We start from the raw sequence: 25,737 nt of genomic DNA, 5'->3' as shown, positions 1-25,737 counted from the left end.
GCTTTGGATTCTGTGTCTCCCTCTCTCTCTCTGACCCTTGCCTACTCATGCTGTCTCTCTCTCTCTCTCTCTCTCTCAAAAATAAATGAAACATTTAAAAAAAATTTTTTTAAGTACACATGGTAGAGAGTCCCAGATATCGCTACAAGCAGGGAAATAAAATAACCAAAGTCACAACAAGAGAGACCAAGGAACACCATTAAAAGAACACTTCGTGAATGGACAGGCTCTGGACAGTGTATGAGTCTTCTTTAATATAGCAGTACTCGCAGGTGTGGAGCATATAAAAAGCTTTTAAAACTGACAAGAGACACAAAGCTAGCAAAAATGACAAGACAGAAGAACCCTCCTCAAAAGAAATTCCAGGAAGAAGTGACAGCTAAAGAATTGGTTAAAACAAATATAAGCAACATAACTGACCAAGAATTTAGAACAACAGTCATAAAAATAATCACCAGGCTTGAAAAAGGCATAGAAGACAGCAGAGATGCTACTGCTACAAAGATTGTGGGTCTTAAAAAATAGTTATAATGAATTAAAAAATGCTATAAATGAGATACATAATAAAATGGAGGCAGCCACTGCACAGATTGAAGAGGAAGAGAGGAGAATAGGTGAATTAAGATACAAATATAGAAAAAGAGGAAGCCAAGAAAAAGAGAGATAAATTGATCCAGGAGCACAAAAGGAGAATTGGAGAACTGAGTGATGCAATCAAATGAAACAATATCCATATCATAGGAATTCCAGAAGAAGAGAAAGGGGCTGAAGGTGTACTTAAACAAATTATAGCCGAGAACTTCCCCAATCTGGGGAAGGAAATAGACATTGAAATCCAAGAGACACAGAGAACTCCCCTCAGACATAACTTGAATCAATCTTTGGCACGACATATCATAGTGAACCTGGCAAAATACATGGATAAAAAGAGAATTCTAAAAGCAGCTAGGGATATAAAACGGCCCTAACATTAAAAAGGGAGACACATCAGGTAGTAATAGACCTCTCTACTGAAACTTGGCAGGCCAGAAAGGAATGGCAGGAAATCTTCAATGTGATGAACAGAAAAAATATGCAGCCAAGAATCCTTTATCCAGCAAGCCTGTCATTCAGAATAGAAGGAGGAAGAAAGGTTTTCAAAAACAAAAAGAAAAATTAAAGGAATTCATCACCACTAAACCAGCTCTACAAGAAATCCTAAGGGGGACTCTATGAGGGAAATGTTTCAAGAAACACAAAGTACCAGAGACACCACTACAAGCATGAGTCATACAGAGAACACAATGATTCTAAACCCAAATTTTTCAATAATAACACTGAATGTAAATGGACTAAATGTTCCAATCAAAAGATATAGGGTATCAGAATGGATTAAAAAAACAAGCTTCATCTATTTGCTGTCTACAAGAGACTCATTTTAGACCTGAGGACACCTTCAGATTGAAAGTAAGGGGATGGAGAAATATCTATCATGCTACTGGAAGTCAAAAGAAAGCTGGAGTAGCCATACTTATATCAGATAAACTGGACTTTAAAGTTAAGGCAGTAACAAGAGATGAAGAAGGGCATTATATAATAATTACAGGATCTCTCCATCAGGAAAAGCTAACAATTATAAATGTCTATGCACCAAATTCGGGAGCACCCACATACATAAAACAATCACAAACATAAGCAATCTTATTGACAAGAATGCTGATTGCAGGGGACTTTAATACTCCACTTACAGCAATGGATAGATCAACTAGACAGAAAATCACTAAAGAAACAATGGACCTGACACATTAGACCTGATGGACATGACAGATATATTTAGAACTCTACATCCTGAAGCTATGGAATTCACTTTCTTCTTGAGTGAACATGATACATTCTCCAAGATAGATCATATACTGGGTCATAAAGCAGTCCTCAAAATATATAAAAGAATTGAGATCATACCATGCATACTTTCAGATCACAATGCTATGAAACTTGAAATCAACCACAGGAAAAAGTCTGGAAAATCTTCAAAACCATGGAGGTTAAAGCACACCCAATAAAGAATGAATGGGCCAACCAGGCAGTTAGAGAAGAAACTAAATATATGGCAACAAATGAAAATGAAAATACAGCAATCCAAACTCCTTGGGATGCAGCAAAGGCAGTCCTAAAGGAAAGTACATTGCCATCCAAGCCTATTTCAAGAAACTAGAAAAAGTGCAAATACAGCATCTAACAGTGCAACTAATGGAGCCAGAAACAAAGCAGCAAGAACAACCCAAACCCAACAAAAGAAGAGAAATAATAAAGATCAGAGCAGAAATAAACAATATAGAATCAAAAAAACAAAACAGTCGAACAGATCAATGAAACCAAGAGTTGGTTTTTTGAAAAATTAAAATTGATAAACCACTAGCCAGGCTTCTCAAAAAGAAGAGAGAGAGCACCCAAATAGACAAAATCATGAATGAAAATGGATTTATTACAACCAATCCCTCAGAAATACAAGCAATTATCAGGGAATACTATGAAAAACTGTATGCCAGCAAACTGGGCTAGAAGAAATGGACAAATTTCTAAACACACACTTTCAAAATTCAAATGGGAAAAGATAGAAAATCGGGACAGACCTATAACTAGTGAAGAAATTGAATCAGTTATCAAAAATCTCCCAATAAATAAGAGCCCTGGGCCAGATGGCTTCCCTGGGATTTCTACCAGACTTTAAATCAGACAGAGTTAAATACCCATTCTTCTCAAGCTATTCCAAAAAATAGAAATGGAAGGAAAACTTCCAGACTCATTCTACAAAGCCAGCATCACTTTGATTCCCAAACCAGACACTCAGCAAAAAAAAAAAAAAAGAACTACAGGCCAATACCTCTGATCAATATGGATGCAAAAATCCTCAACAATACTAGCCAATCTAATTCAACAGCATATAAAAAGAATTATCCACCATGATCAAGTGGGATTCATTCCTGGGTTACAGAACTGGTTCAGTATTCGCAAATCAGTGTGATACATCACATTAACAAAAGAAAAGGTAAAAACCATATGATCCTGTCAATAGATGCATAAAAAAAATTTGACAAAATACAGTGTCCTATATTGATTTTTAAAAAAGTCAGATTAGAAGGAACTTACTTAAACATCATAAAAGCCATATATGAAAAGCCTACAGCTAATATCATCCTCAGTGGGGAAAATCAGAGAGCTTTCCCCCTGAGACCAGGAACACCTGATCTCACCACTGTTGTTTAATGTAGTGCTGGAAGTCCTAGCATCAACAATCAGACAACAAAAGGAAATAAAAGGCATCTCAATTGGCAAAGAAGAAGTCAAACTTCCACTTTTCGCAGATGACATGATACTCTACATGGAAAACCTGACAGACTCTACCGGAAGTCTACTAGAACTGATCCATGAATTCAGCAAAGCCACAGGGTACAAAGTCAATGTACAGAAATCAGTTCCATACACCAGTAATGAAGCAACAGAAAGAGAAATCAAGAAACTGATCTTATTCACAATTGCACCCAAAACCATAAAATACCTACAAATAAACCTAACCAGAGATTAAAGAAAAAAAGATCTGTATGATGAGAACTATAGGAAACTTATAAAGGAAACTGAAGAAGACACAAAGAAATGGAAAAACATTCCATGCTCATGGATCAGAAGAATAAACATTGTGAAAATGTCCATACTTTCCAAAACAATCTACACATTCAATGCAATCCCAATCAAAATTGCACCAGCATTCTTCTCAAAGCTAAAACAATCCTAAAATTTGTATGGAACCACAAAAGACCCCAAATAGCCGAAGTAATATTGAAGGAAAAAACCAAAATGGGAGGCATCACAATCCCAGACTTTGGCCTCTACTACAAAGCTGTCATCATCAAGACAGCATGGTATTGACACAGAAACAGATACATAGGCCAATGGAATAGAATAGAGAACCCAGAACTGGGCCCACAAATGGATGGCCAATTAATCTTTGACAAAGCAGGAAAGAGTATCCAATGGCAAAAAGATAGCCTCTTTAACAGATGGCACTGGAAGAACTAGACAGCAACATGCAGAAGTATGAAACTAGACCACTTTCTTACACCATACACAAAAATAAACTGAAAATGGATAAAGGACCTGAATGTGAGACAGGAAACCATCAAAACCCTAGAGGAGAACGCAGGAACCAACCTCCTTGACCTCAGCCACAGCAATTTCTTACTTGACACATCTCCAAAGGCAAGGGAATTAAGAGCGAAAAGGAACTATTGGGGCCTCATCAAGATAAAAAGCTTCTGCACTGCAAAGGAAACAATCTAGAAAACTAATAGGCAACCGACAGAATGGGAAAAGATAGTTGCAAATGACATATCAGAGAAAGGGCTAGTATCCAAAATCTAAAGGAACTCACTAAACTCCACACCTGAAAAACAAATAACCCAGTGAGAAATGAGCAGAAGACATAGACACTTCTCCAAAGAGGACATCCAGATGGCCAACAGGCACATGAAACGATGCTCAACGTCACTCATCATCAGGGAAACACAAATCAACACCACACTGAGATACCACCTCATGCCAGTCAGAGTGGCTAAAAATGAACAAATCAAGAGACTATAGATGCTGGCGAGGGTGTGGAGAGACAGGCACCCTCCTATACTGTTGGTGGGAATGTAAACTGGTGCAGCCGCTCTGGAAACAGTGTGGAGGCTCCTCAAAAAATTAACAGAACTCCCTTATGACCCAGCAATAGCACTGCTAGGGATTTACCCAAGGGATACAGAAGTGCTGATGCATAGGAGCACATGTACCCCAATGTTCATAGCAGCAATGTCAACAATAGCCAAAACATGGAAAGAGCCTAAATGTCCATCACCTGATGAGTGGATCACGAAGATGTGGTTTATATATACAATGGAATACTACATGGCAATGAGAAAAAATGAAATCTGGCCATTCATACAATGTGGATGGAACTCGAGGGTGTCATGCTAACTGAAATAAGTCAGGCGGAGAAGGAGAGATATCATGTTTTCATTCCTAAGTCTAACAGGAGAAACCTAATGGAGGACCATGGGGAGGGGAAGAGGGGGAAAAAGAGTTAGGGAGAGGGAGGTAAATCATGAGAGACATTTGAATGCTGAGAAGAAACTGAGGGTTGATGGGGGTGGGGGAGAGGGGAAAATGGGGTGATGGGCATGGAGGAGGGCACTTGTTGGAATGAGCACTGGGTGTTATACGGAAACCAACTGGACAATAAACTATAAAAAAAATAAATAGGTGAATTGTCAAAAAAGTAAATAAATATTGAACTCTGGTTAATAATATAAATGCTGAAATATTCAGGTGACAAGTCACACTGATGTCTATTATTTTTAAATTCATGAAAAAATAAAATAGGTTGAAAAATGAAAAAAAATTTTAAAGACCAAAAGTTTAATTTTAGTAAAATTCAAATATTTGTGGCTTTACCATTTTAAAGTTATTGCGTATACATAAATAGTGTGCTGATGCCAAAACCTCTCCAGTGAAGGAGTCTCTGCAGGACACTAACAGGAGGAGGGGTGTCTGTTGTTCCGCAGCTTGGATAGATTCTAGAGCCCTTTGCTAAACGGGACCCCTCCTCAAGGAAAGCCAGTTTGCAGCAAATAGCAAAAAGGGCTTAAGTAAAATATGTAAAGGAGAAATGTGTTTCTCCCCAAACATGGAAAGGCCTAAGAGAAGTGGGTGCTGAGAGAATCCTGAGCTGTTTCTGGACAGCATTATGGGTGAAACAGCCCTCTCAGTTTACCAATTAATAATTTTAAGACTTTAACTAAGGTGGCAAGACCTTAGACTTTATAGGAGGCAGTGGCCCATTTCTTTTGGTGAGCTCCTTTGTAGGTCTTGAATGAGTATGTGAGATGAATCTCCTCATGGGAAGAAGTCATCAATGTGATGTCATAGCTGTCTTCCTGGAGGAAGCAGGAAGTAGTTAAGATCTTGTCCTTAAAGACTGTGTGTGAGGCACCCCATGGCCATTGCACAGAAGTATATAATACTTTGGAGGAGAGGTAGACTGCAGTCAAGAGGCTGTTGAACTAGCCAGTGAACAAAACATAGTCACTAAATCTGTAATAGCAAAATTATTTACCAGTTGTTAATTGAAGTCAGTAACTGCAATAATATTGGCTGTGGGGACCTTAATGAGGCCCCAGCATTAAGCTTGAGGTAATCTGCCAGGAGGCACCATTCATTCATCCATGAGCAGGCCAAACTGAGCTGTCAAATGGCAAAGCAATGGGGATAATCACCTCTTCTCTTAATGTGTCTTGTATAAGGGGTTTCAGTCACTTAAAGGCCATGTTTTAATATACATTGGACTGTATTAACTATGTAATAGGTCCATGGGGTTCCATTTATCAAGAAAGTTTGTAAGTGCCAACTACTTAATTTTACACTCACCGAACAGAGTCCATGACCAGCGTGGGTTAGCGTAGGACAGTGGGTGCTGGGACCCCTGAGCAGTTTAAGCAGGGACAGCAATTCCCTAACACTGTAGGTGGCACTTTGTTTTTAAACTTGGTGGGATCCCCACTGTAACCGTAATCTGAGCCCCTGTATTAAAGCCATGAAAGTTTGCCATTTGGTGTATTTCAGCAGATTTTAAATTAATTCAGAACCCCTATTACAGAGGCACAAATGCCAAGCTGTGCCCTTTTTGTCTTTTTGTTGTATGAATTGTTTTAGTAAATTTTGAGTTACCACCCGGGCCTCATTGTGGACTTTTGTTTTAGCTTTTGTTAAAAAACTCCTTATTGGGGACTGAATTGAAGCCCTAACCCTCCAGTGTGACGTGGAGGTGAGGCCTTTAAGGAGGTAACTCAGGTAAATGAGGTCTTACCAGTGAGGTCCTGTACATCTATTGTATGGAATGAATGTACTTCTCTCCTGTGCTAGGTATGTACCATCCTTGGGAAAATTGAAAAAGTCATTTGGATAATTTTCTGTAATTTATGGTTCACACAAGGAACCCCAGCTAAGAAAGGGTACCCCCACATACTAAATCAAAAACATTACTGCTTTCCTAGGAAAATTACAGAGATTCGTACTATCATTAGTACTATCATTGAAACAGACCTATCATATCCCATTTTACTCCATATCACAAATTTAATTAGAATTCGATGCTAGTCCCAACTGTGGTTCTGGATGTGGTCATCTTGTGCCAGCTTTGTCCCTCACCTGATGTCACTAGTACCTGGTCAGGAAGCCAGCTCTTGGACTCAGAGTCTTCTCTTCCAGGTTTTAGCTATCAACACTGTTAGCTGCACTGCCGAAGGGAGAAAAATCCCTGCAGAAACCAATCTCATTTACACCTGCATCAATGAGAACTAAATACCTAGGAATAAATTTAGCCAAGGAGGAGAAAGACCTGTCCACTGACAACTATAAGATATTCTTTGAAAGAAGCTCAAGACACAAACAAATGGAAAGATACTCTGTGCTCATGGATTGGAAGAATTAATATTGTCAAGATGCCCACACTACACAAAGCAATCTGTCAATTCAAGGCAGTCCCTATCAAAATTTCAGTGGCATTTTTCACAGAACAAACAATTTTAAAATTTGTATGGAACCACAAAGACCCTGAGTAGCCAAAGCAGTGTTGAGAAAGAACAAAGCTAAGGGCATCATGCTCCCTAATGATTATATGTAGCTCCAAACTGTGTCACAAAGCTATAGTAATCCCCACAGTGTGGTATTGGCATAAAGAGAGACAGAGATTAGTGGAAGAGAGCCCAGAAATAAGCCCACAAATATATGGTCAATGATTTTATGATAAGGAAGCCAATGAGGAATGGGCAGACCCTTCAATAAGTGATGTTGGAAAAACTGGACAGCCACATGCAAAAGAATGAGCCCAGACCACTATTTTATACCACTTACACCTAAATGAAAAATTAAAATGATTAAACACTTAAACCCCATAGGTAGCAGGAGCAGATCCCAGAGAACCGTGAGCGGCCCCTGGCTGCCACCAGCCTAGTGACCACCACACCCTGGTAGCCGCAGCTGGCCCTGGTCACCATCAGTGCAATGTGAGCAGCAAGGCGGAGACCCAGCAGCCGCCCACCACCACCCCTGCCTGCAGTGCTGCCACCACGCTCCGCACTCTGGGCAGTGGTCTCCCATCAGCGGCGCCTATGCCGGGAACTAGGGGGTCATCGCAACAAAGGTGTGGGAACCATAAAAGGGTTCAGTGTAAGAAATGGATACAGTTTCATCAACAAGAATGACACCAAGGAAGATGCATTTGTGCACCAGACTGCCATAAAGAATAACCCCCCAGGCAGTACTTCTGCAGTGCAGGAGATGGAGAGACTGGGGAGTCTGATGCTGACAGAGAAAAGGACTCTGAGGCAGCAAGTGCGACAGGCCGTGGGGGAGCTCTAGTGCAGTAGACGGTAACCATGCCAGACGCTCTCCATGTGGCAGGGGGCCTCCACACGATCCCCAGCAGGACTGCCCGGATAGTGAGCATAGGGAGGGAACGGTGGATTGCAGAGCACTCCCGAAGGCCAGGCCCAACAGCTCGTCCTTCCACAGGCAAGGGTTCCCACTCTCCTCATGCCAACACCCAGTGGGTATGGACCACAGTCTTCCAACCCCCCTGTGCAGGGAGAAGTGACAAGGTGCTGACGACCAGGATGCAGAAGGCACAATATGCATCAGGGATATACACCACGATTCCTCAGAGGTCCTCCTTGTCAAAGACAGCCTGGAGAGGAGGGCAACAAAGACGGTAGGGAAAATCAAGGAGATGAAACCCAAGGTCAGCATCCTCCTCACTGTCAGTACGTCCACAGCTTCGGTTACCAATGCAGAGGCACAAAAAACCCTAACCTGCAAGATGGCAAAGGGACAAAAGCAACCGAGACACCAACTGAGAGTTCATCCTCCCCTGCTCCCAGGTCTGAGCAGGCCCGGGCTGAGCAAATGCCGGCTCGCCATCTCTACCGTCATCTGCTGAGTCATCCAACAAGCAGAAATGATTATGAAATTCCAGCAATAAGAATGAGCGAAAGATTGGAGCTGAAGACTGTAAGTGCTTGTTGCTTTTTGCCCACTGGCCGGATAAACAGAACGATCTGCATTACCCCTGCAGCTTTTTATTATTTTTACCCAAAGACATCACTTTTTGGTAATGACAGACACGTTTAAAAAGACAAAAAGCTGGTGTTCTCAATACACCTGTAAAGGTTTTTAAATTATTTCATAGCTGATCAATCTGAGATTTTTAAGAATCTCATTTTTAATAAAAGTTTACAACTTGATTTTTTCAAGAAAGCCAACAGCTGGCGTCTGTTAGTAAAGGCCTTAAATAATTTTTTAAAAAAAAGACTTGAAATCATAAAAATCCTAGAAGTAAACAAAGGCATGACCTCCTTGACAAGGTCTTAGCAATGACTTTTTGGATCTGACACTTAAAGGCAACAAAAGCAAAAGTAAACAAATAGGACTACATCAAACTAAAAGGCATCTGTACAGCAAAGGAAACCATCAACAAAATGAAAAGGCAGTGCACTGAATGGGAGAAAGTATTTGCAAATTCTGTCTGATTAACAGTTACTATCCAAAACATTAAAGAACTCAATACAACTCAATAGCAGAAAAACAGTGATTAAGAAATGGACAGATGATCTAAATAGACATTTATTCCAAAGAAGACCTACAGGTGGCCTAAAAGATGCACATATCACTCATCATCAGGGAAATGCACATCAAAAACACAATGAGATATCACGTCACACTTGTTAGAATGGCTGGTATCAAAAAGACAAGAAGTAACAGATGTTGTTGGCAAGGACACAGATGAAAGGGAACCTTTGTGGGCACTCTTGGTGGGGAGGTAAATTGATGCAGCCACTATGGAAAACAGAATGGAGGACTACTGTATAGACCAGGAATTCCACTTCTCGGTTATTTATCTGCAGGAAACTGAAAATACTAACTCAAAAAGATAGATGCATGTCCACGTTTACTGCAGCATTATTTACAATAGAAGCAATGGAAACAAGGTAACTGTCCACTGATGATGAATGGATAAAGAAAATATGATACACACATACACATATACATATACACAAGGAAATAGTATTTAGCCATAAAAAAAAAAAAAGGAAGTGTTGCCATTTGTGACAACACAGGTAGACCTTGGGGGCATTATGCTAAGTGAAATTAATCAGAGTAATGCGAGCATCATATGATCGCATTTGTACTGGAATCTAAAAATGGAACAAAACCAACCTCATAGATACAGAGAACAGACTGGTTGTTGCCAGAGAGGGAGGGTAGGGAGTAGGTGACATGGATGAAGAAGATCAAAACGTACAAACTTCCAGTTATAAAATAAGTTCGGGGAGGGGGGGCCACCTGGGTGGCTCAGTCAGCTAAGCATCTGACTCTTGATCTCGGATCACATCATGATCTCGATGTCCGTGGATTTGAGCTCAGGCTCTGTGCTGACAGCATGGAGCCTGCTTGGGAGTTTCTCTCCCTCTCTCTCTGCCCCTCACCCCACCAAAGATAAATAAACTTAAAAAAGTTTCTCTTTGTATAAAGAAAGTCAGTCCTGGGATGTAATTTATGGCATGACAACCATAATTAATACTGCACTGCATATTTGTAAGTTGCTAAGAGTACATTTTTAAAGTTCTCATCACAAGAAAACAAAATTCTGTAACTACGTGGTGACAAACAAATGTTGACTAGACTTACCATGGTCATTTCTTAATACAGTTGACTCTTGAATAACGTGAGGGCTGGGGTGCCAGCCAACTGACCCCCACCTTGTGCCCAGTTGAAAAGCCATTTATAACTTGACTCCCCAAAACTTAACTACTAATAGCATACTTTTGCCTAGAAAGCAGCCTTACTGATAACATAAGCACACCAAGTAACACATATTTTGTGTATTATATAGTCTTACAATAAAGTAAGCTAGAGAACAAATGTTATTAAAATCATAAGGAAAAGACAATACACTTACAGGACTGTGCTGTATTATTTAAAGAAAAAAAAATCTGTGTGTAAGTGTAGTTCCAACCCATGTGGTTCAAACAAGGGTCAACTATACCTATACATACCAAATCAATATGTTGTCTCCTGAAACTAATATTATGTTGTATGTAACTATAGCTCAGTGTAACTATATCCTTCCAGAGGTGCCTGGGTGGCTCAGTCGGTTGAGCAGCCGACTTTGGCTCAGGTCATGATCTCACAGTTCATGAGTTTGAGCCCCGTATCGGGCTCTGTGCTAACAGCTCAGAGCCTGGAGCCTGCTTCGGATTCTGTGTCTCCCTCTGTCTCTCTGCGCCCCCCAAACTTACTCTCTGAAAAAAAAGTAAATAAAAAAAATTTTTAAATATCCCTCCAGTAGCTTTCTGTGTCCTGCAGAGTAAGTGGGCCCGAGGCCTTGCAGTGGCCCCTAAGTTGTGTGATTTGTCTTCTAACCTCTCTGGCCTCATAGCCGCCCCCTGGTCAGCTCGCTAGTCCTCAGGTATGTCAAGCCCACCCCAGAGGGACCCCAGAGCGCCATCGTGCACTGTGTGTCGTACCGCACCACCTAGTGGCATCAGATAGTTTTTAAAAGCTCAAACATCCTGTGTCCATTTCTCAAGGGGGATTTATTTACCGTTGCTTCCCCCAAAAGGAGGTAAAAAGAAATCTGAACTGAATGCACGGTCTCGAGTTTCTCAGACTATCTGGAGCACAGAACCAGACGTAGGATATTCTCCTTTCCATCCGCTGCTGACCCTTCTGAGTCCTCGTGCAGCCAAACTAGAGTTACCCCTCATGGTAGTCTGACAACGTCCCACTGGCGTGGATGGTTTAAAAGGAGAGTTTACTGCTCACATATTTGGTTGTTGTGACAGAGGTAATTTGCCATTTCTAATCTGTACTCGAAGTTTTTGGACTTACTTGCTCACAGATTAGTAACAAATTGGTTGCAGGTTGTCAGCACCAGCACGTGGATCACACTCTAGGATGACTGGTTCAGAGGAGACCTCTCTTTGCGGGAAGGTGGCCAAGTCATAGACCAGGAGACCTTTCTGGGTGTGACATGAAGTGATTGCTGGTAAAATGTCACAGTTTGGGATGAGTTACAAGCTTTTCTTTCAATAAGAGTTTCTCTTCCTAAAAGTGAAAAGACATTTGAAGTGATTTGCTTTTAATTTTGTTGTTTGGTGTATTTTTTTTTAACGTTTGTTTTAGAGAGAAAGAGTGAGAGAGAGAGAGAGAACAAGCTGGGGAGGGCAGAGGGAGGGAGACACAGAATCCAAAGCAGGCTCCAGGCTCCGAGCTGTCATAGCCCAACAGGGAGCTGGAACTCATAAACCCACGGCCTGAGCCAAAGTCAGACGCTTTAAACTGACTGAGCCACTCAGGCACCCCTGGGTTGTTTTTCTTTTTTTTTTTTTCATACAATGTATCCACATACATAGGCAAGGGCACTTAACTGCTAAGTTTTTAAGTCGGAAAGGAAAACTGTATAGGTGAAAGTCGAATATACATTCTGAAACACAAAATCAGTATAGAAAGTGGATTTGGAAGGTAGGTTGTTAGATTTGCCATTCACATTACTAGGTATACGTTTTTAGATCTGATAATATCTGACATTTTAACTGGGTGATGCTATTTACAAGTAAGAAATTTTACCCAAGAAATAATGTCCTAAGAATTTATGAATTGAGTTGAATCTACTAAAAACTGTTGAATCTAAAATTGTAACTTTACAATTATGTAAATAATGATCATTAATAGGTCATGTGAATAGAAATATTCATTAGTTTTACAATTAGATAAAAATGGATCTTTTGTCCTTAAAGTAGGAAAATATAATAAACACATATAAAATTTCTTTTAATTTGGCCGTAAGTTTTCACTACCAAATAAATTGCACGGGACCTTGTAATTAACATTTTATGGTCTACAGCTGGTGAGGGAGAAAGTGCCTATAGGTTCCTGAGAACACAGTGCGCTTTTCCCTACAGCCTCCAACTCCTGTCCCCCAAGAATACTAAGGATTTTCAAAAGCATCAAATCTTTGAACATATGTGGCTTTATGACAAAAATCTATCCCAAAGGATTATTATTTGGGAATACAATTTAAAATTTCATATCAGCTCTTACTTTGGTAGGTATATTTGGGGATCATTACATAAAAATTGTGAATAATTTGAAAACTTACTTTTTATTTTTTTATTCAGTATGGAGATGTATTCCCGGAGTGGGGCTTTTCTGATGCAAAATTGGAATGCTGGTGTAGTCACAACAGCTGTCCCCACTCCATGTGGTGTCTTCCATTACTTTACTGTAGAGATGAATTTTTGGCCCTGTGTCTCAGTAATATTGGACACACATGGTTTTAAGTGGCAAAGCAGTATGCGCATGCATTCATTTGACTTTCACAGCTACAGTTGGCTCCAGATTAGAACAAGGAGAATACATTCACACCACGGCCACCCTCACTGCGACTGCAGGCGCTGGGTCACAGTAGGCTCTGTTGCTTCTAAAGACACAGCTAACTATTGCTGAGGAATTACACATTCACCCAAGTGCCTTACAGCTGTAGGAGAGAGGATAATGAATTGCTAAAAGGATTCTTTCAAAGATTTCAGATTATGGGCCTAGTTATTATCGATCCAGTTTTTTTTATATTAATAATGAAAATCACAGCCATGAAATAGCTATGAAACTAAAAGGCAAGATTGTCAGAGCAGTAGATGGTTTTTCAGAATATCAGTCCAAATACTTAAAATTTTCCCTTCCCAGGAAAAAAAAAGTGGCACTGTTCTTTTAGACTCATCTTATTAACAAAGAATTAAAATCTGATTGATTTTTAATGCCCATTGCTACTATATGCAGCATACTTGGAAAGCCAATCTATTAAAAATTGAAATTATTCTAAAGAATTAGTTTATGAATGTTGCAGCTTTTTAGAAAAAGTATTTCCTTGAAAATCTGGTTATGCCCCTCTAATATGTGTATATTAATTTTTCCCCTAAATAAAGGGAAAACAAGCACACAGAAAGAAAAAAGCTTCAGTGTAAATTTTCAAATTACCTGATGAGGAGCATTAGATTTCTGATATTCATTAAATATCAAAGAAATTCTGACCATACCCTACGTGGGCTACTTTTTAATAGAAGTGAATTTATGCCTGTATCGTATGGGTTGTACTGATGAATATGTTTGAGGCTTTCAGCTTTTAGTGGATACAAAATAGAATGATTGATAAAATCCTCCCTACTATTGGCTATTATTTCCTGACTCTTAAGTGGCAGGTTGTATTTATGCCAATTTATCTGCTTCAGGGAACATTCTTGATAGCGGAACAAAGTGAATAAAAGTAGTTTGCTTTGCAAATGAAGGCAAATGGGAGAGCCTTTCGGAAAGCCCTTTAACGGGGGCGGTGCGCTTTGATTACGAGTGAAGCTGCCGTTTGGACGTGGTGAAAAGAGCACGCTTGAACCACGGATTGGGGGAGACAGTAAAAAGTCAGGAAGGGCCCCGTTCGGCTCGCAGTGAGGCCGGCGGATGTCAGTGCGGTCAGAGCACAGTGGGAGAATGACAGCGAGGATTAGTGTCAGGGAGCAGCTTTGCTGTAGCTGTGGAGATAGTCCCTGGGGTCACTCACCTCTGACTGTTGTTCTGTGCTGACGGTTCTGTAATGCAAACGGCCTGATGTATGCTGTTCATTATCGGAAATGGTGATTAGAAAAGGTATTTGTCTCCAAGGTTCCCTTCTTTCTTGTTTCTTTCTTTTTAATTAAAGAAAATAAGGTGGGCTTCCTCCATTTCTCTGCTGACTCCTAGAGTATTGTGGAACACCAGAGTGGCTGCCGCCTCTGGTAGGGAGTAGTTTAGTGCTAAAATCTAATGTAAAATCATTGTAGCGTGGTTATTTGTTTACTTAATGATAGTTTCTTTTGCTTTGTCTCAGCTTCAGGTTTGACCAAGTAGCAGTGCTGATAATATGCAGAGAATAGGCTTGCTCTTAGGATTTTTCCTCTGGGAAAAAAAGCTTTTAGAATCTTTCGGGTATTTTTTAATTCAGTGTAACAGATCAACTTTAAGAAGCGATTTACCTTCTCAGAAATGAAGTGTTGCTTTGCATGGACTTGAAATGGTTTAAGTCTCGGTTGTAGGCATTTCTCATTTCATTTCTGTTCCAAGTTTTATAAAATGCTAGCGTTTGAGAAGTAAAACTTTCTGAAAATGCATGATTTTTAAAATTAGATATTGTTACATAGAATGAACAAAAACTATCTTGGTCTCTGTTTTGATTCTAAATCAAACCTTTTCATTTTTGCTTCTACGGTGTTTTATTTTCTTCAAAGTATAATTTTTCTTAAAACTTTAAGACCTTTTACAGTAACCTTAGATGAGGCATCTGTGAGAGCAGCAGCGCCACACAATGCATTTCATAGGCTTTCAGAGTCATTCCTACTTTAATGCAAAACTGAATTTTTTTTTTTTAATGTCTTCAGAAGTCTGGCTTCACAGTGTTTCTGCTTTCTTGTTTGGTGTACACAGAGTTTTAAAGGTGCTGGAGCTTTGCATTCTGATGTTAAATCTGCAACTCTAAGCCTCATCTAAACGACTGGATACGTGTTAATAGTACTGTTTTTGTAGAAAACAAATTGCCAGTGGGTTGTTTCACAGGCTTATTAAATGTTTTGGCAAACATTCTCTAAATTATCTTTTTTCTATACTGTTTTGCAGGCACCTGAATGGACAGAAGAGGACCTCAGCCAGCTGACAAGAAGTATGGTGAAGTTCCCAGGAGGGACCCCAGGTCGATGGGAAAAGATTGCCCACGAATTGGGTCGATCGGTGACAGATGTGAGTTCACTCAGATTTGCATTGTATGGAGAGTGACAAACCAGAACAAGCCAACTATGTAGAAGACAGACATAGATGCATCCGACATTCTCTTTGGAGAAAGGCTACAATCCTTTTAGGACCTGGAAGTGAACCATTAACGAAATAAGCAAGAAGCAGATGTCGGCCAGTTCCCTGGTCCACAATTAACAGCTGTGTGAGGAATGCTAGTGTTTAGAGACTTAAGCTACAGTAACGTAATCACAGAAAACAATGCTGGGTTTTCTGTTTAAAGCGACCCCTTTAGCTGAGAAAAAGTAGTTCTCAGACTGCTCAGAATTAGAGAAGTTGTTTCAGCTGGATCTTTTTAACATTGAAGAACAGATCACTATAGGTATTTAATCAGATGGTTTGCATGAATTAACTCATCAATATTCTTATGTTTGCCTTTTTATTTCAAGGATGGTACCTACTATCCATTTTGACAAGTTGTTTAACTGAAACAAAATTATAAATTATGAACGAATATATACTATATATAGCATATGTAAGGTGTGTGTGTGTGTGTGTGAGAGAGAGAGAGAGAGAGAGAGAATGAGTCTATGAATGTCTGCCTATATCCAACATTTAAAAGACTATTTGTTTGCCTGGAAAGTTTTGAATTTAACACTTTGGATGCTTTTATTCAGGAATCTTACAAAAGCACCTACCACAGTACCTGACATGTACTAAATAGTAAACATTTACTTGAAATTCAGAGAAATTTTTATTTTTATCAATATGAGCCTTATTTTCATAAATGATAAATATTCTTTACTATATAAATCAATAATTTACCAAATTTACTTCAAATAAGTCCTGTACACCTAAGATATTTCAGGGGTTACTGGAAGCAAAGATTCAAGTGTCCTTCTCAATTCTGTTAGTACACCTTTAGTTTCTTTTGATAATGAAAAATTTAAAAACCCTGCAAAATGATTAACACAGCTACCCCCCAACACACACACACACACACACACAAAGAAAAACCCAGCTTGTTACATAAATGCTATAAATTATTTTTCATAGTAAGCTTCCACTGTTCAATTTATAAACAAACGTACCACACATTACTGTCAATCTTTTTCCATCCCCCCCCCTTTGGATCAGAGCTGCCTTGAGAATTTTAAATTCTAGATATGAAAGTTTTACTACCATGTAGGTCTTTTAAAAATCACATTCAAAAGACTTTTTGAATTTTTATATGATGCTTTACATGACTTTGGTTTCAGAGTTAAAGTCTCATCGTGTGAAAAATAGCTCTTGTATCTTGTAACCTTTTTTTTTTTCCTGTTACATGAGGAGACCCATTATCTTAGGTACCATAGGTAACTGGAGAAGAACCATAAGGATACCTTTTCTTCTGCTAAGAATATTAGTGGGGTGTGCATTTTATTACATTGCTTTTAGGTTGCTCATAAAAGATAAGTTAATAATGCCTTATCAGTAAATATCTGACCAAATTAAAGATATTCCACGGTCACTGAGGTTTCAAGTACTATGACCCTCTAATTACACAACTACTGTTAATTAATGATTAACAAAATCAACTGAAATAATTTTTAGAAAGTTATAAAACAAACTGGTTTAAAAGGGCCCTAAACCTTTTAGTTTTAATGGGAAAGAATATTTCATTAATTTAGTGTCTCCTTTGAAGGCAGCACTGCCTTTAACTTTTTAAATAAGATTTCCATGAGACCTCATAGTTAAAATTGCCCAAGAAAGGCAACTGAATAGAGGAATATTTTACATTGTTGTCATTAAAATCTGGCTAAATTTTATCTATATTTTTAAAAAGAGAGATGAACGTTTACATGCTAAGAACAGACATGATGTAACCAACACAGCCTCGAGAATGGCTAATTAGTATCACAGATCTAGAAAACCCGCACATAGCATAGTAGTCCTAGTGCTGTCTTGGTTTAGGCAAAGACAGCTTTTCAATTTTGTAAATTCATCCCATACGTTTCAATTGTTTTTCTTCTAGACTTGCCCAGGGGAGACTGAATTCATGTCTGCAATAGATATTTTTTCCTTTACCACAGAAGTGGCAAACATGACTTTTTGGGATTCCCCCCACCCCCCAAGTATTCTATTTGCATAATACCAAAAGTACCTTGAAAGTAAGTGTCTTAGTAAACCCAAACTTTGGGGGCACCAAGAAATACCCTTGTAACTTCTCTTCTATTTACAGCACGTACATTGTGTTTTCCTTCTGTGAGTATCATCTCCATAGCTGGACTGCACATTTCACATCATAACCCCCCCCACACACACACACAAATCACTCTCTAAAAGAGCGGGTTCCAGAAGACTCAGATAACTCATTGTAGTGAACACACAGTGAATTACACTGAAGCAGCTAAAGTAGGTTCCGCTAATACTGTCCCTTCAGTAAAATATCAAGTGAAAGTTGACCACACTTGAGGTCATGTATAGTTCTTTTTGGCTTATGGTGCTAATTAGATTTGTTTTAAGTATTTAATTACTGGGGGAAAGCCAAGTTCAGCGTGCTGTGCTCAGAACCACTGCTCGCAGACCCGCTCACCTGTGCCAGCTCTCCCCGGTCTGCACATCTATTCCTTGGCCCATTGTTGGTTTTTTTTTTGTTTTGCTAAGTTTATAGCTTTGGGTGTAGTTCTCCTTCCTCCAAGAAACAATTAGCCTTTTTCAGGGAGGGGAGGAGTGTACTCTTGGTGGGATCTCTATATTCTTTATTTGGGTTGACAGACTACAATGAGAAACCTATTTGATTCCTCAATTTAAAATGGAGTTTTCAGTGTATTCATTGTCACAATCAACAAGTTGCTAAATTATACTCTGGATAAACACAAGCAGTGTGATTGCCTTTGTAAAAACTTAATGCAACATATATTTTAATTCAGATATATCCAAAGTATAAGACCTACTTTATTAAGTATTTTAAGTGTTAATCTATGCCTTTTAGCAAATAATTTTGGTAACCACAAAGGATACTCAAATTCTAAAAACAACAAAAGAAACAAAAACCAGCACGTAAAACCAACTTTAATGTGATTATTAGCTGCAGGCTTTCTAAATTAAGGTCAGGGAGCCTCAGATTTCTTGCTTGTGAAGTAATATCATTCTCCTGCCTGAAAGGATGTAAACTGATTCTGCTTCTCTCCGTGGCCACTAATCTCTTGCATTCTGGTTGTGATAACAGACTGATTGGAGATCTTCTGCCTGCTTAAAAAAGGCCCAGGTAGGCAGCCAAACAAAAAACAGGTACACAGAGTTAAACAGACTTTTATAATTAGCTAAATGCCACAGCAAGATGTAAGAGGTATGCAGACAGATAAGCATCCCCATGTGCAAGTGAAAACGAGGAGGGAAAATCATAAAATTCCCACTGGTATTTTCTACAGCCACAGCTAGAGAGAGATACTCTTGGGGGGGAGTTATATGTAATGGTAGTTCTAAAAATACGTAAGGGGAATTTTATTCAATAGAAAATAAACTTTACAGTTTATCAGTGAATTAAGTACACAATATGTACAGTAATTTATTGAATATATAAATACATAGTACTGACTTTGGCAAGTATATTAGTGCCCTTACTTTCAGAGTTCGGGTAGACCTACACGAGCCGTAAAGACAACAAGGACTGTCCCCTGTCCTCCTAGCCAGGCCTCCTGCTCCAGCACTTCTTGTGGTCTGGGCCTCACCTCATACTCTGGTCCCTCTCAACCTCACCTTCTCAACCTCAAGATCTTTAAAGGCATTTGAATCTTAAAAGGAATGTGGCCTTTATCCCTTTCTTCTTTCTGCTAGATGAGTCACTAACTTAAAAACCAATTTTCAAACTGTATTAATAGATGATAATTTAATGTGTTACCAAACTCACACGCAAACACACACACTCACACACCGTACTTTAATAGGAGCCCTCAGGTTCTTATCCCAAGATTATGAAAGATTGGAATAAGAATTTCAGGCAATTTGATTGCCTGTTTAAAGGAAAAAGAAGACAGTAATAGGACCTTTTGAGGTCCCATCAGAGGAAATTACATAATTAATTGCTCAATCTGTCTATTGACCTGGTTATAGTTTTTCTATATTATGACTTCTGGGCTGAAGTTTTTATAAATCTGAATTCCACCTCACCATTTCTGTCTCAGCAATGAGCAACATCACACACAGAACAGGATGGCTAAACTATATTTACTACATGAGAACAACATTGCAAAAATCAGTTAAGAGATCAAACCAACATTTTTAACTATTTGAAGTGGTAATATTGATTATTCCCTCATTCATTTTCATACTATTTTATATTTTTCAAAACATTTAAATACCCCTTGTTTTACTCGATCTTCACAACAGCGTAATGAGAGAGCTAGGCAGCCATCATTTATCCCCATTTTACAGTTGTGGATCTCAAGGTGCTACAACCCATCACTACTTAATGCTGTTTATTACTGTGTGTATGAAAAACTCTGCATTTTATTTTTATTTTAGAGAGCACACAAGCAGGGAGAGGGGCAGAGGGAGAGAGAGAATTCCAGGCAGACTCGTTGCTCAGTGCAGAGCCCAATGTAGGGCTCAATTTCATGACCCTGGGGTCATGATCTGAGCCAAAGTCTATTAATAGTCTGATGCTTACCTGATGAGCCATCCGGGCGCCCCTGAAGAACACTTTAACTGTGTCCAGGGACTTTTACCATTAGACCTTTTTTGGTAAAACTCTTATGTTCATAGAAAAAAGAAACTGTTAAAAATACACTTAGGAGTGCCAAAATGGTGGGATCGAGCCCCACATTGGGCTCACAACTGAGTGTGGAGCCTGCTTAGGATTCTCACTCTCTCTGTCCCTCCCCCACTTGCGCTCACATACTATCAAATAAACTTTAAAAAATACACACTCAAGTAATACTTTTTTTCTTAACATCCACAATAAAATTTCTGTAAACATTTTGTCATATATAACTCTAGACTTTAGTCTTCCTCTAGGCATGAGTATACATAATTTTAACAGTATGAATCAGTATCTTGTCCTTTTCCCTTCCCTGTGAAACATGAGCTACTTTTCATGGCACTTCATTTTTCTAAACACAGAATACTTTGTTGTTTTGATATAACTAAGTCATATCATACTAATTGTCATTTAAACTGCTTCATTTTTTGCTATTTTATGGGATTGTCTTTTTTCATCCTACTTTCCACTTCCTTGTGTTTTTGTGGCTTGTATTTCTAGAAGTAGAACTGCTTGGTTCAAGACTATGGATGCTCTGGGGCGCCTGGGTGGCTCAGTTGGTTAAGCATCTGACGCTTGATTTCAGCTCAGGTCATGATCTCATGGTTCATGAGTTTGAGTCCTGTGTCAGATTCTGCACTGACCGTGTGGAGCCTGCTTGGGACTCTCCCTCTCTCTCTCTTGGTCCCTCCCCCACTCACACATATACTCTCTCTCCTTCTAAATAAATAAAAAGAAATACGGATTTACAAACGACTCATATATATAAAAATATATGATTGCTTGCTGGTTTGGTAATACCAAAAATCTCTTTTGTTAGTAAATAGTCTACACTCAAACTAAGGCAAAAAGATAACCTAATGCAGGAAAGAAAAATTAGAAATTTTCCAATGTGTGACTGGTCATCCAAGACAGGCCATGTAAGATAATACAATTTCATGCCTAATTTGCATGCATGAAGGAAAATCATAGCAACATATTGTTACCAAGGATATAGTTAACTGGTATTACCTCAAAACTGTGAAATCAGAACTCCATTAACAATGTCTGTTTACTTACACAAAATTAAAAGATTTGGGGCGCCTGGGTGGCTCAGTTGGTTAAGTGTCCGACTTTGGCTTGGGTCATGATCTCCTGGTTCGTGGGTTTGAGCCCCACGTTGGGCTCTGTGCTGGCAGCTCAGAGCCTGGGGCCCATCTTCGGATTCTGAGGGTCTCTCTCTGACCCTCCCCTGCTCATGCTCTCTTACTCAAAAATAAAATAACATGTTAAAAATATATATATATGGATGTTTTTAGAACTTCTGATCGCTCTAAAATTGGGCTCCAGAGAGGTTGTAACAACACACAGTGCCACGTATAGTGTATGAGAGAGGTCACTTCCTTGTCATCTCACCAACACTAAGTGCTATTTTTTTTTTTAAGTTTATTTATTTATTTATTCTTAGAAAGAGAGAGCATCCCAAGCAGGCTCTCTACTGCCAGTGCAGAGCCCAGCATGGGGCTCGAACCCTTGAACACGAGACTGTGACTTGAGCCGAAATCAAGAGTCACCCAGTGCCGTGAATGTTGTTATTTGGTTTTTTATCCTTGCCTGTCAAATACGTGAGAAGTGCTACAGCACGGGTTTTTGTATATTGCCTCCTTACCTACTGGTCCTATTTCAGATAGAGTTTGTGTTAATTCATTAGAATTAGGAATAGACATTCCTATCATCTGCATATACTATGCCATTTACTTTATATCTTATTTTCTTATTTGACTTTATTACCTAGATATTCCAGAGAAATATTATGTTACAGTAATAGTGATTAGTGCAGACTTCTTGTCCAACATTATAAGTAAGAAACCTAATATTTGGCCATTAATATTAAAAGTAAGAGTTATGATGCTGGGGAAACTTCCTTCAGGTTTTCTAATTCTAATTCATAACACTGTACTCGGGAGTAAATACAAAACTTAGCAGTGCTTTTTTTGACAGAAATTGACATGATCATATAATTCTTCTCATATAACCTAATGAGGATCTTTGCATTTCCAAGATTACTTGGTCATATAATGCTCTTCTTTAATAAACAGCTGGATTTGATTGGTTAATTTACTTAAGATTCTTGCACATATGTGTATGTTTTGTTAATTGGATATCTTTAGGTAGGGTCATACCAACCTTCTAGACTTAATTATATTAACCTTCTAGCATCTGGAGAGTCAAGAAAGTATTGAATTCATGAAACAGGAAAAAGGAAAGGATACTGTGGGGGGGAAAAATCAGAACAACAATAAGTATCCAAGTAAATGAAGTAGAATGGTTGAAAGTTTTCAAGAAAATCTACTGTGGAGCAGAACTTTAAAAACGTTAAAATATTATAAAAAAGATAAAAATACAGGAAATCAGTCCAAGAGAGCCAAACCTGGTTAAAAGGAGTTTCAGCATATGAGAGAGAGAAAGAAACATGAGAGATGCAAGAACATTATTCAGTAAATACAAATGAAGTTTTCCAGAGATCCATTTTTAAGAGCCTTCCAAAATCAAGTTGGATACATGGATAAGATCCTGGGAAATTTTATGAACACTGAGATTACAGAGAAGATCTTTAAAGCTTCTGGGAAGACGAAATATCCAAATAAGGCCAATCAGAGTGACATCAAATTGCTTTGCAATACTAGGTTCTGGGAGACAAGGGAACACCACCTTCACTATTCTGAGGAGAAACAGTTCTGAATCCAGAAGAGACCAGATATGATAGTTAAATACATAAAGCATGGAGTATGTAAGGACAGTCTTTCTTAGAAAGTTCCCTGAGATTGTACTCTAGCAAAAAATAAACAAATAAAACAAAAACAAAAAAGCTGAATAAATTTTAAAAAGAGAAAGAATTAGAACCCAAGAATCCTGCCCAATGAACAGAAATCCCAAGACCCCACAGTGATATCACAGGCCAGAAGCACAATACAGTAAAACCTTGGTTCGTGAGCATAATTCATTCCAGAAATATGCTTGTAATCCAGAGCACTTGTATATCAAAATGACTTTCTCCATAAGAAATGGTGGAAACTCAGATGATTCGTTCCACAAACCCAAAATATTCATATAAAAATGATGACAATACTGTAATATAATACAAAATAATAAAATACAAAATATAAAGAAAAATAAATTAACCTACATTTACCTTTGAAAACCTTCGTGGCTGGTGTGAAGGAGACAAGAGAGAGGAGGGTGACTGTGTAGGACAATTTTCACTGTCACTAATGGAATCACTGTTACCTATTGGCTCAATGGACTCTTTTTCTTTTCGTGCAACTTTAACAAGGAGCCTATCCAGTGCCACTTGCTTTTGCCTCCTTTAGAGGATTTTGCAGAAATGTGACATTGCACTGTCATTAAACAGATTCATGGCTGGCACTGCTACAGCCTTATTCTACAAGAGTTTGCACTGTTTCACACATTTTACACATCTCCCTAATTTCATTTGAAGTGAGAGATTCCTCCACCTTTTCCTCCTCCTCTGCAGATGAGATGCAGACGTAGACTTCTTATAGAATCTTATGGTTTCGGCCATTCACATCTCTCAATCATACTTTTGATGATTACGATCTTAAACTTCCACTATAATCATCTTCTTCTTACCCCTTTTCTTGTCAGCCCTTTTCTGCATGGCAGCCATTGTATACACTCGCATGGATATTGACTACAGTACAGTATTAATAAACTCTTGTCAAATACTGGATTTAGTGTCACTGGCAATAAGGCAGCAGAGAAAAGGGTCTATATCCACAGGCAGCCTGACCTAGAATGAAGCAAAGCATTCCCAAGCTTCCTCTAGTCTGGAAAAGCAAAGGACTGTCCATAGGTGCTTTGAAGCAACAAAAAATACGCTAGTGCCAGTTGTGGGCACCCTCCAGCGTTCTGAAAAATCACTGATTTTGGCCAAACACCATAGCCTGAGACTGAGCATCTGAACATGGGAGACAATCACCCACAATGCCACAGTGAGAGAGAGAAGAATCATTAGCTTAGCTGTGGTCATGTGATGTTTGGCATCACGTACTACTCGTATTGCAAGACATCGTTCATTTATCAAGTTAAAATTTACTAGAATTGTCTGCTCGTCTTGCAGAACACTTGAAGAACAAGTTGTTCGCAACCCAAGGTTTTACTGTATGTTCATGTTGAAGTCGGAGAATGAAGGATTGTTTGAGAGCAACCCTTGAAGAAAGGGAAATTTTTTTAAATTATTTATGTCTTTATTTTATTTTGAGAGAGAGAGAGAGAGACAGAGAGTGAGCGAGGGAGGGGCAGAGAGAGAGGGAGACACAGAATCGGAAGCAGGCTCCAGGCTCTGAGCTCTCAGTACAGAGCCCGACGAGGGGCTTAAACCCACAGACCGTGAGATCATGACCTGAGCCGAAGCCAGATGCTTACCCACCCAGGCACCCCAGAATGGGAAATTTTATAGACCGGATAGTATGGCTGGAAACTAGGAAAAATTTTTATTTATAGAAAAAGGCAACTGGAAACTCCATAGACAACAGAAAACCATACAAAAAAGGCATAGTCTAAATTTAAGTATACTAGAAAGTAGAATACAGCCAAACAATTTGATAATGAGAACATTCCCCTTTGAGTAGCACAAGAAGTATGTTCACAGCCCAGTACTTGTCTCTACAGTGAGTAATATGTACCAGATCATCATTTATGAGATCTTACAAAATGGCTTTTCATATTTTAAACATTTTATGCATTTTACAGATGGTTTTCCAATTTTTTAAATCAACAAATTGTAGAAGATGATGGCAAATTGCCCAGCAACAATTTGTCCAAATCCCCCCAAACCTCTGCTCTGGCTAAGTTACTAATTTCTTTTCAGAGGAACATAATTGAAATAATGTGTGTTCATAGGAGCTCCTATTCACTTTTCTCTGCTCCTGAGCTGAAATACTAAATTTGCCTGCAGCTAAGCCAAAACCTTGCAGGCAAAGGCAGTTGTCCCAAAGCTGGTGGCAAAGCACACAGGAAAGAGCCTGGGTATGGAGTAAAAGAAAAGTTGTAGGTAGTGACAAGATAAGGAAAAACACAGCAGATTAAGAGATTAGAGACTGAAGAGAATTGCAATT

The 25,737-nt window shown here is 38.9% G+C and overlaps 1 protein-coding gene across 1 annotated transcript in view; it reads left to right on the top strand.

Moving 5' to 3' along the window:
* DNAJC1 (DnaJ heat shock protein family (Hsp40) member C1) overlaps positions 1-25,737 on the top strand; it is a 205,854-nt gene that overhangs the window by 160,622 nt on the left and 19,495 nt on the right. The window contains exon 9 of the mRNA XM_029954409.1: positions 15,769-15,888. Coding sequence (XP_029810269.1) covers positions 15,769-15,888 — 120 coding nt within the window. The remainder of the gene's footprint in view (positions 1-15,768; positions 15,889-25,737) is intronic.

Source organism: Suricata suricatta, chromosome 10 (assembly GCF_006229205.1).
Source record: "Suricata suricatta isolate VVHF042 chromosome 10, meerkat_22Aug2017_6uvM2_HiC, whole genome shotgun sequence".
NCBI lineage: Eukaryota > Metazoa > Chordata > Mammalia > Carnivora > Herpestidae > Suricata > Suricata suricatta.
Note: the sequence above shows the minus strand (reverse complement) of the source record. Positions and strands in the feature narration are given on the sequence as shown.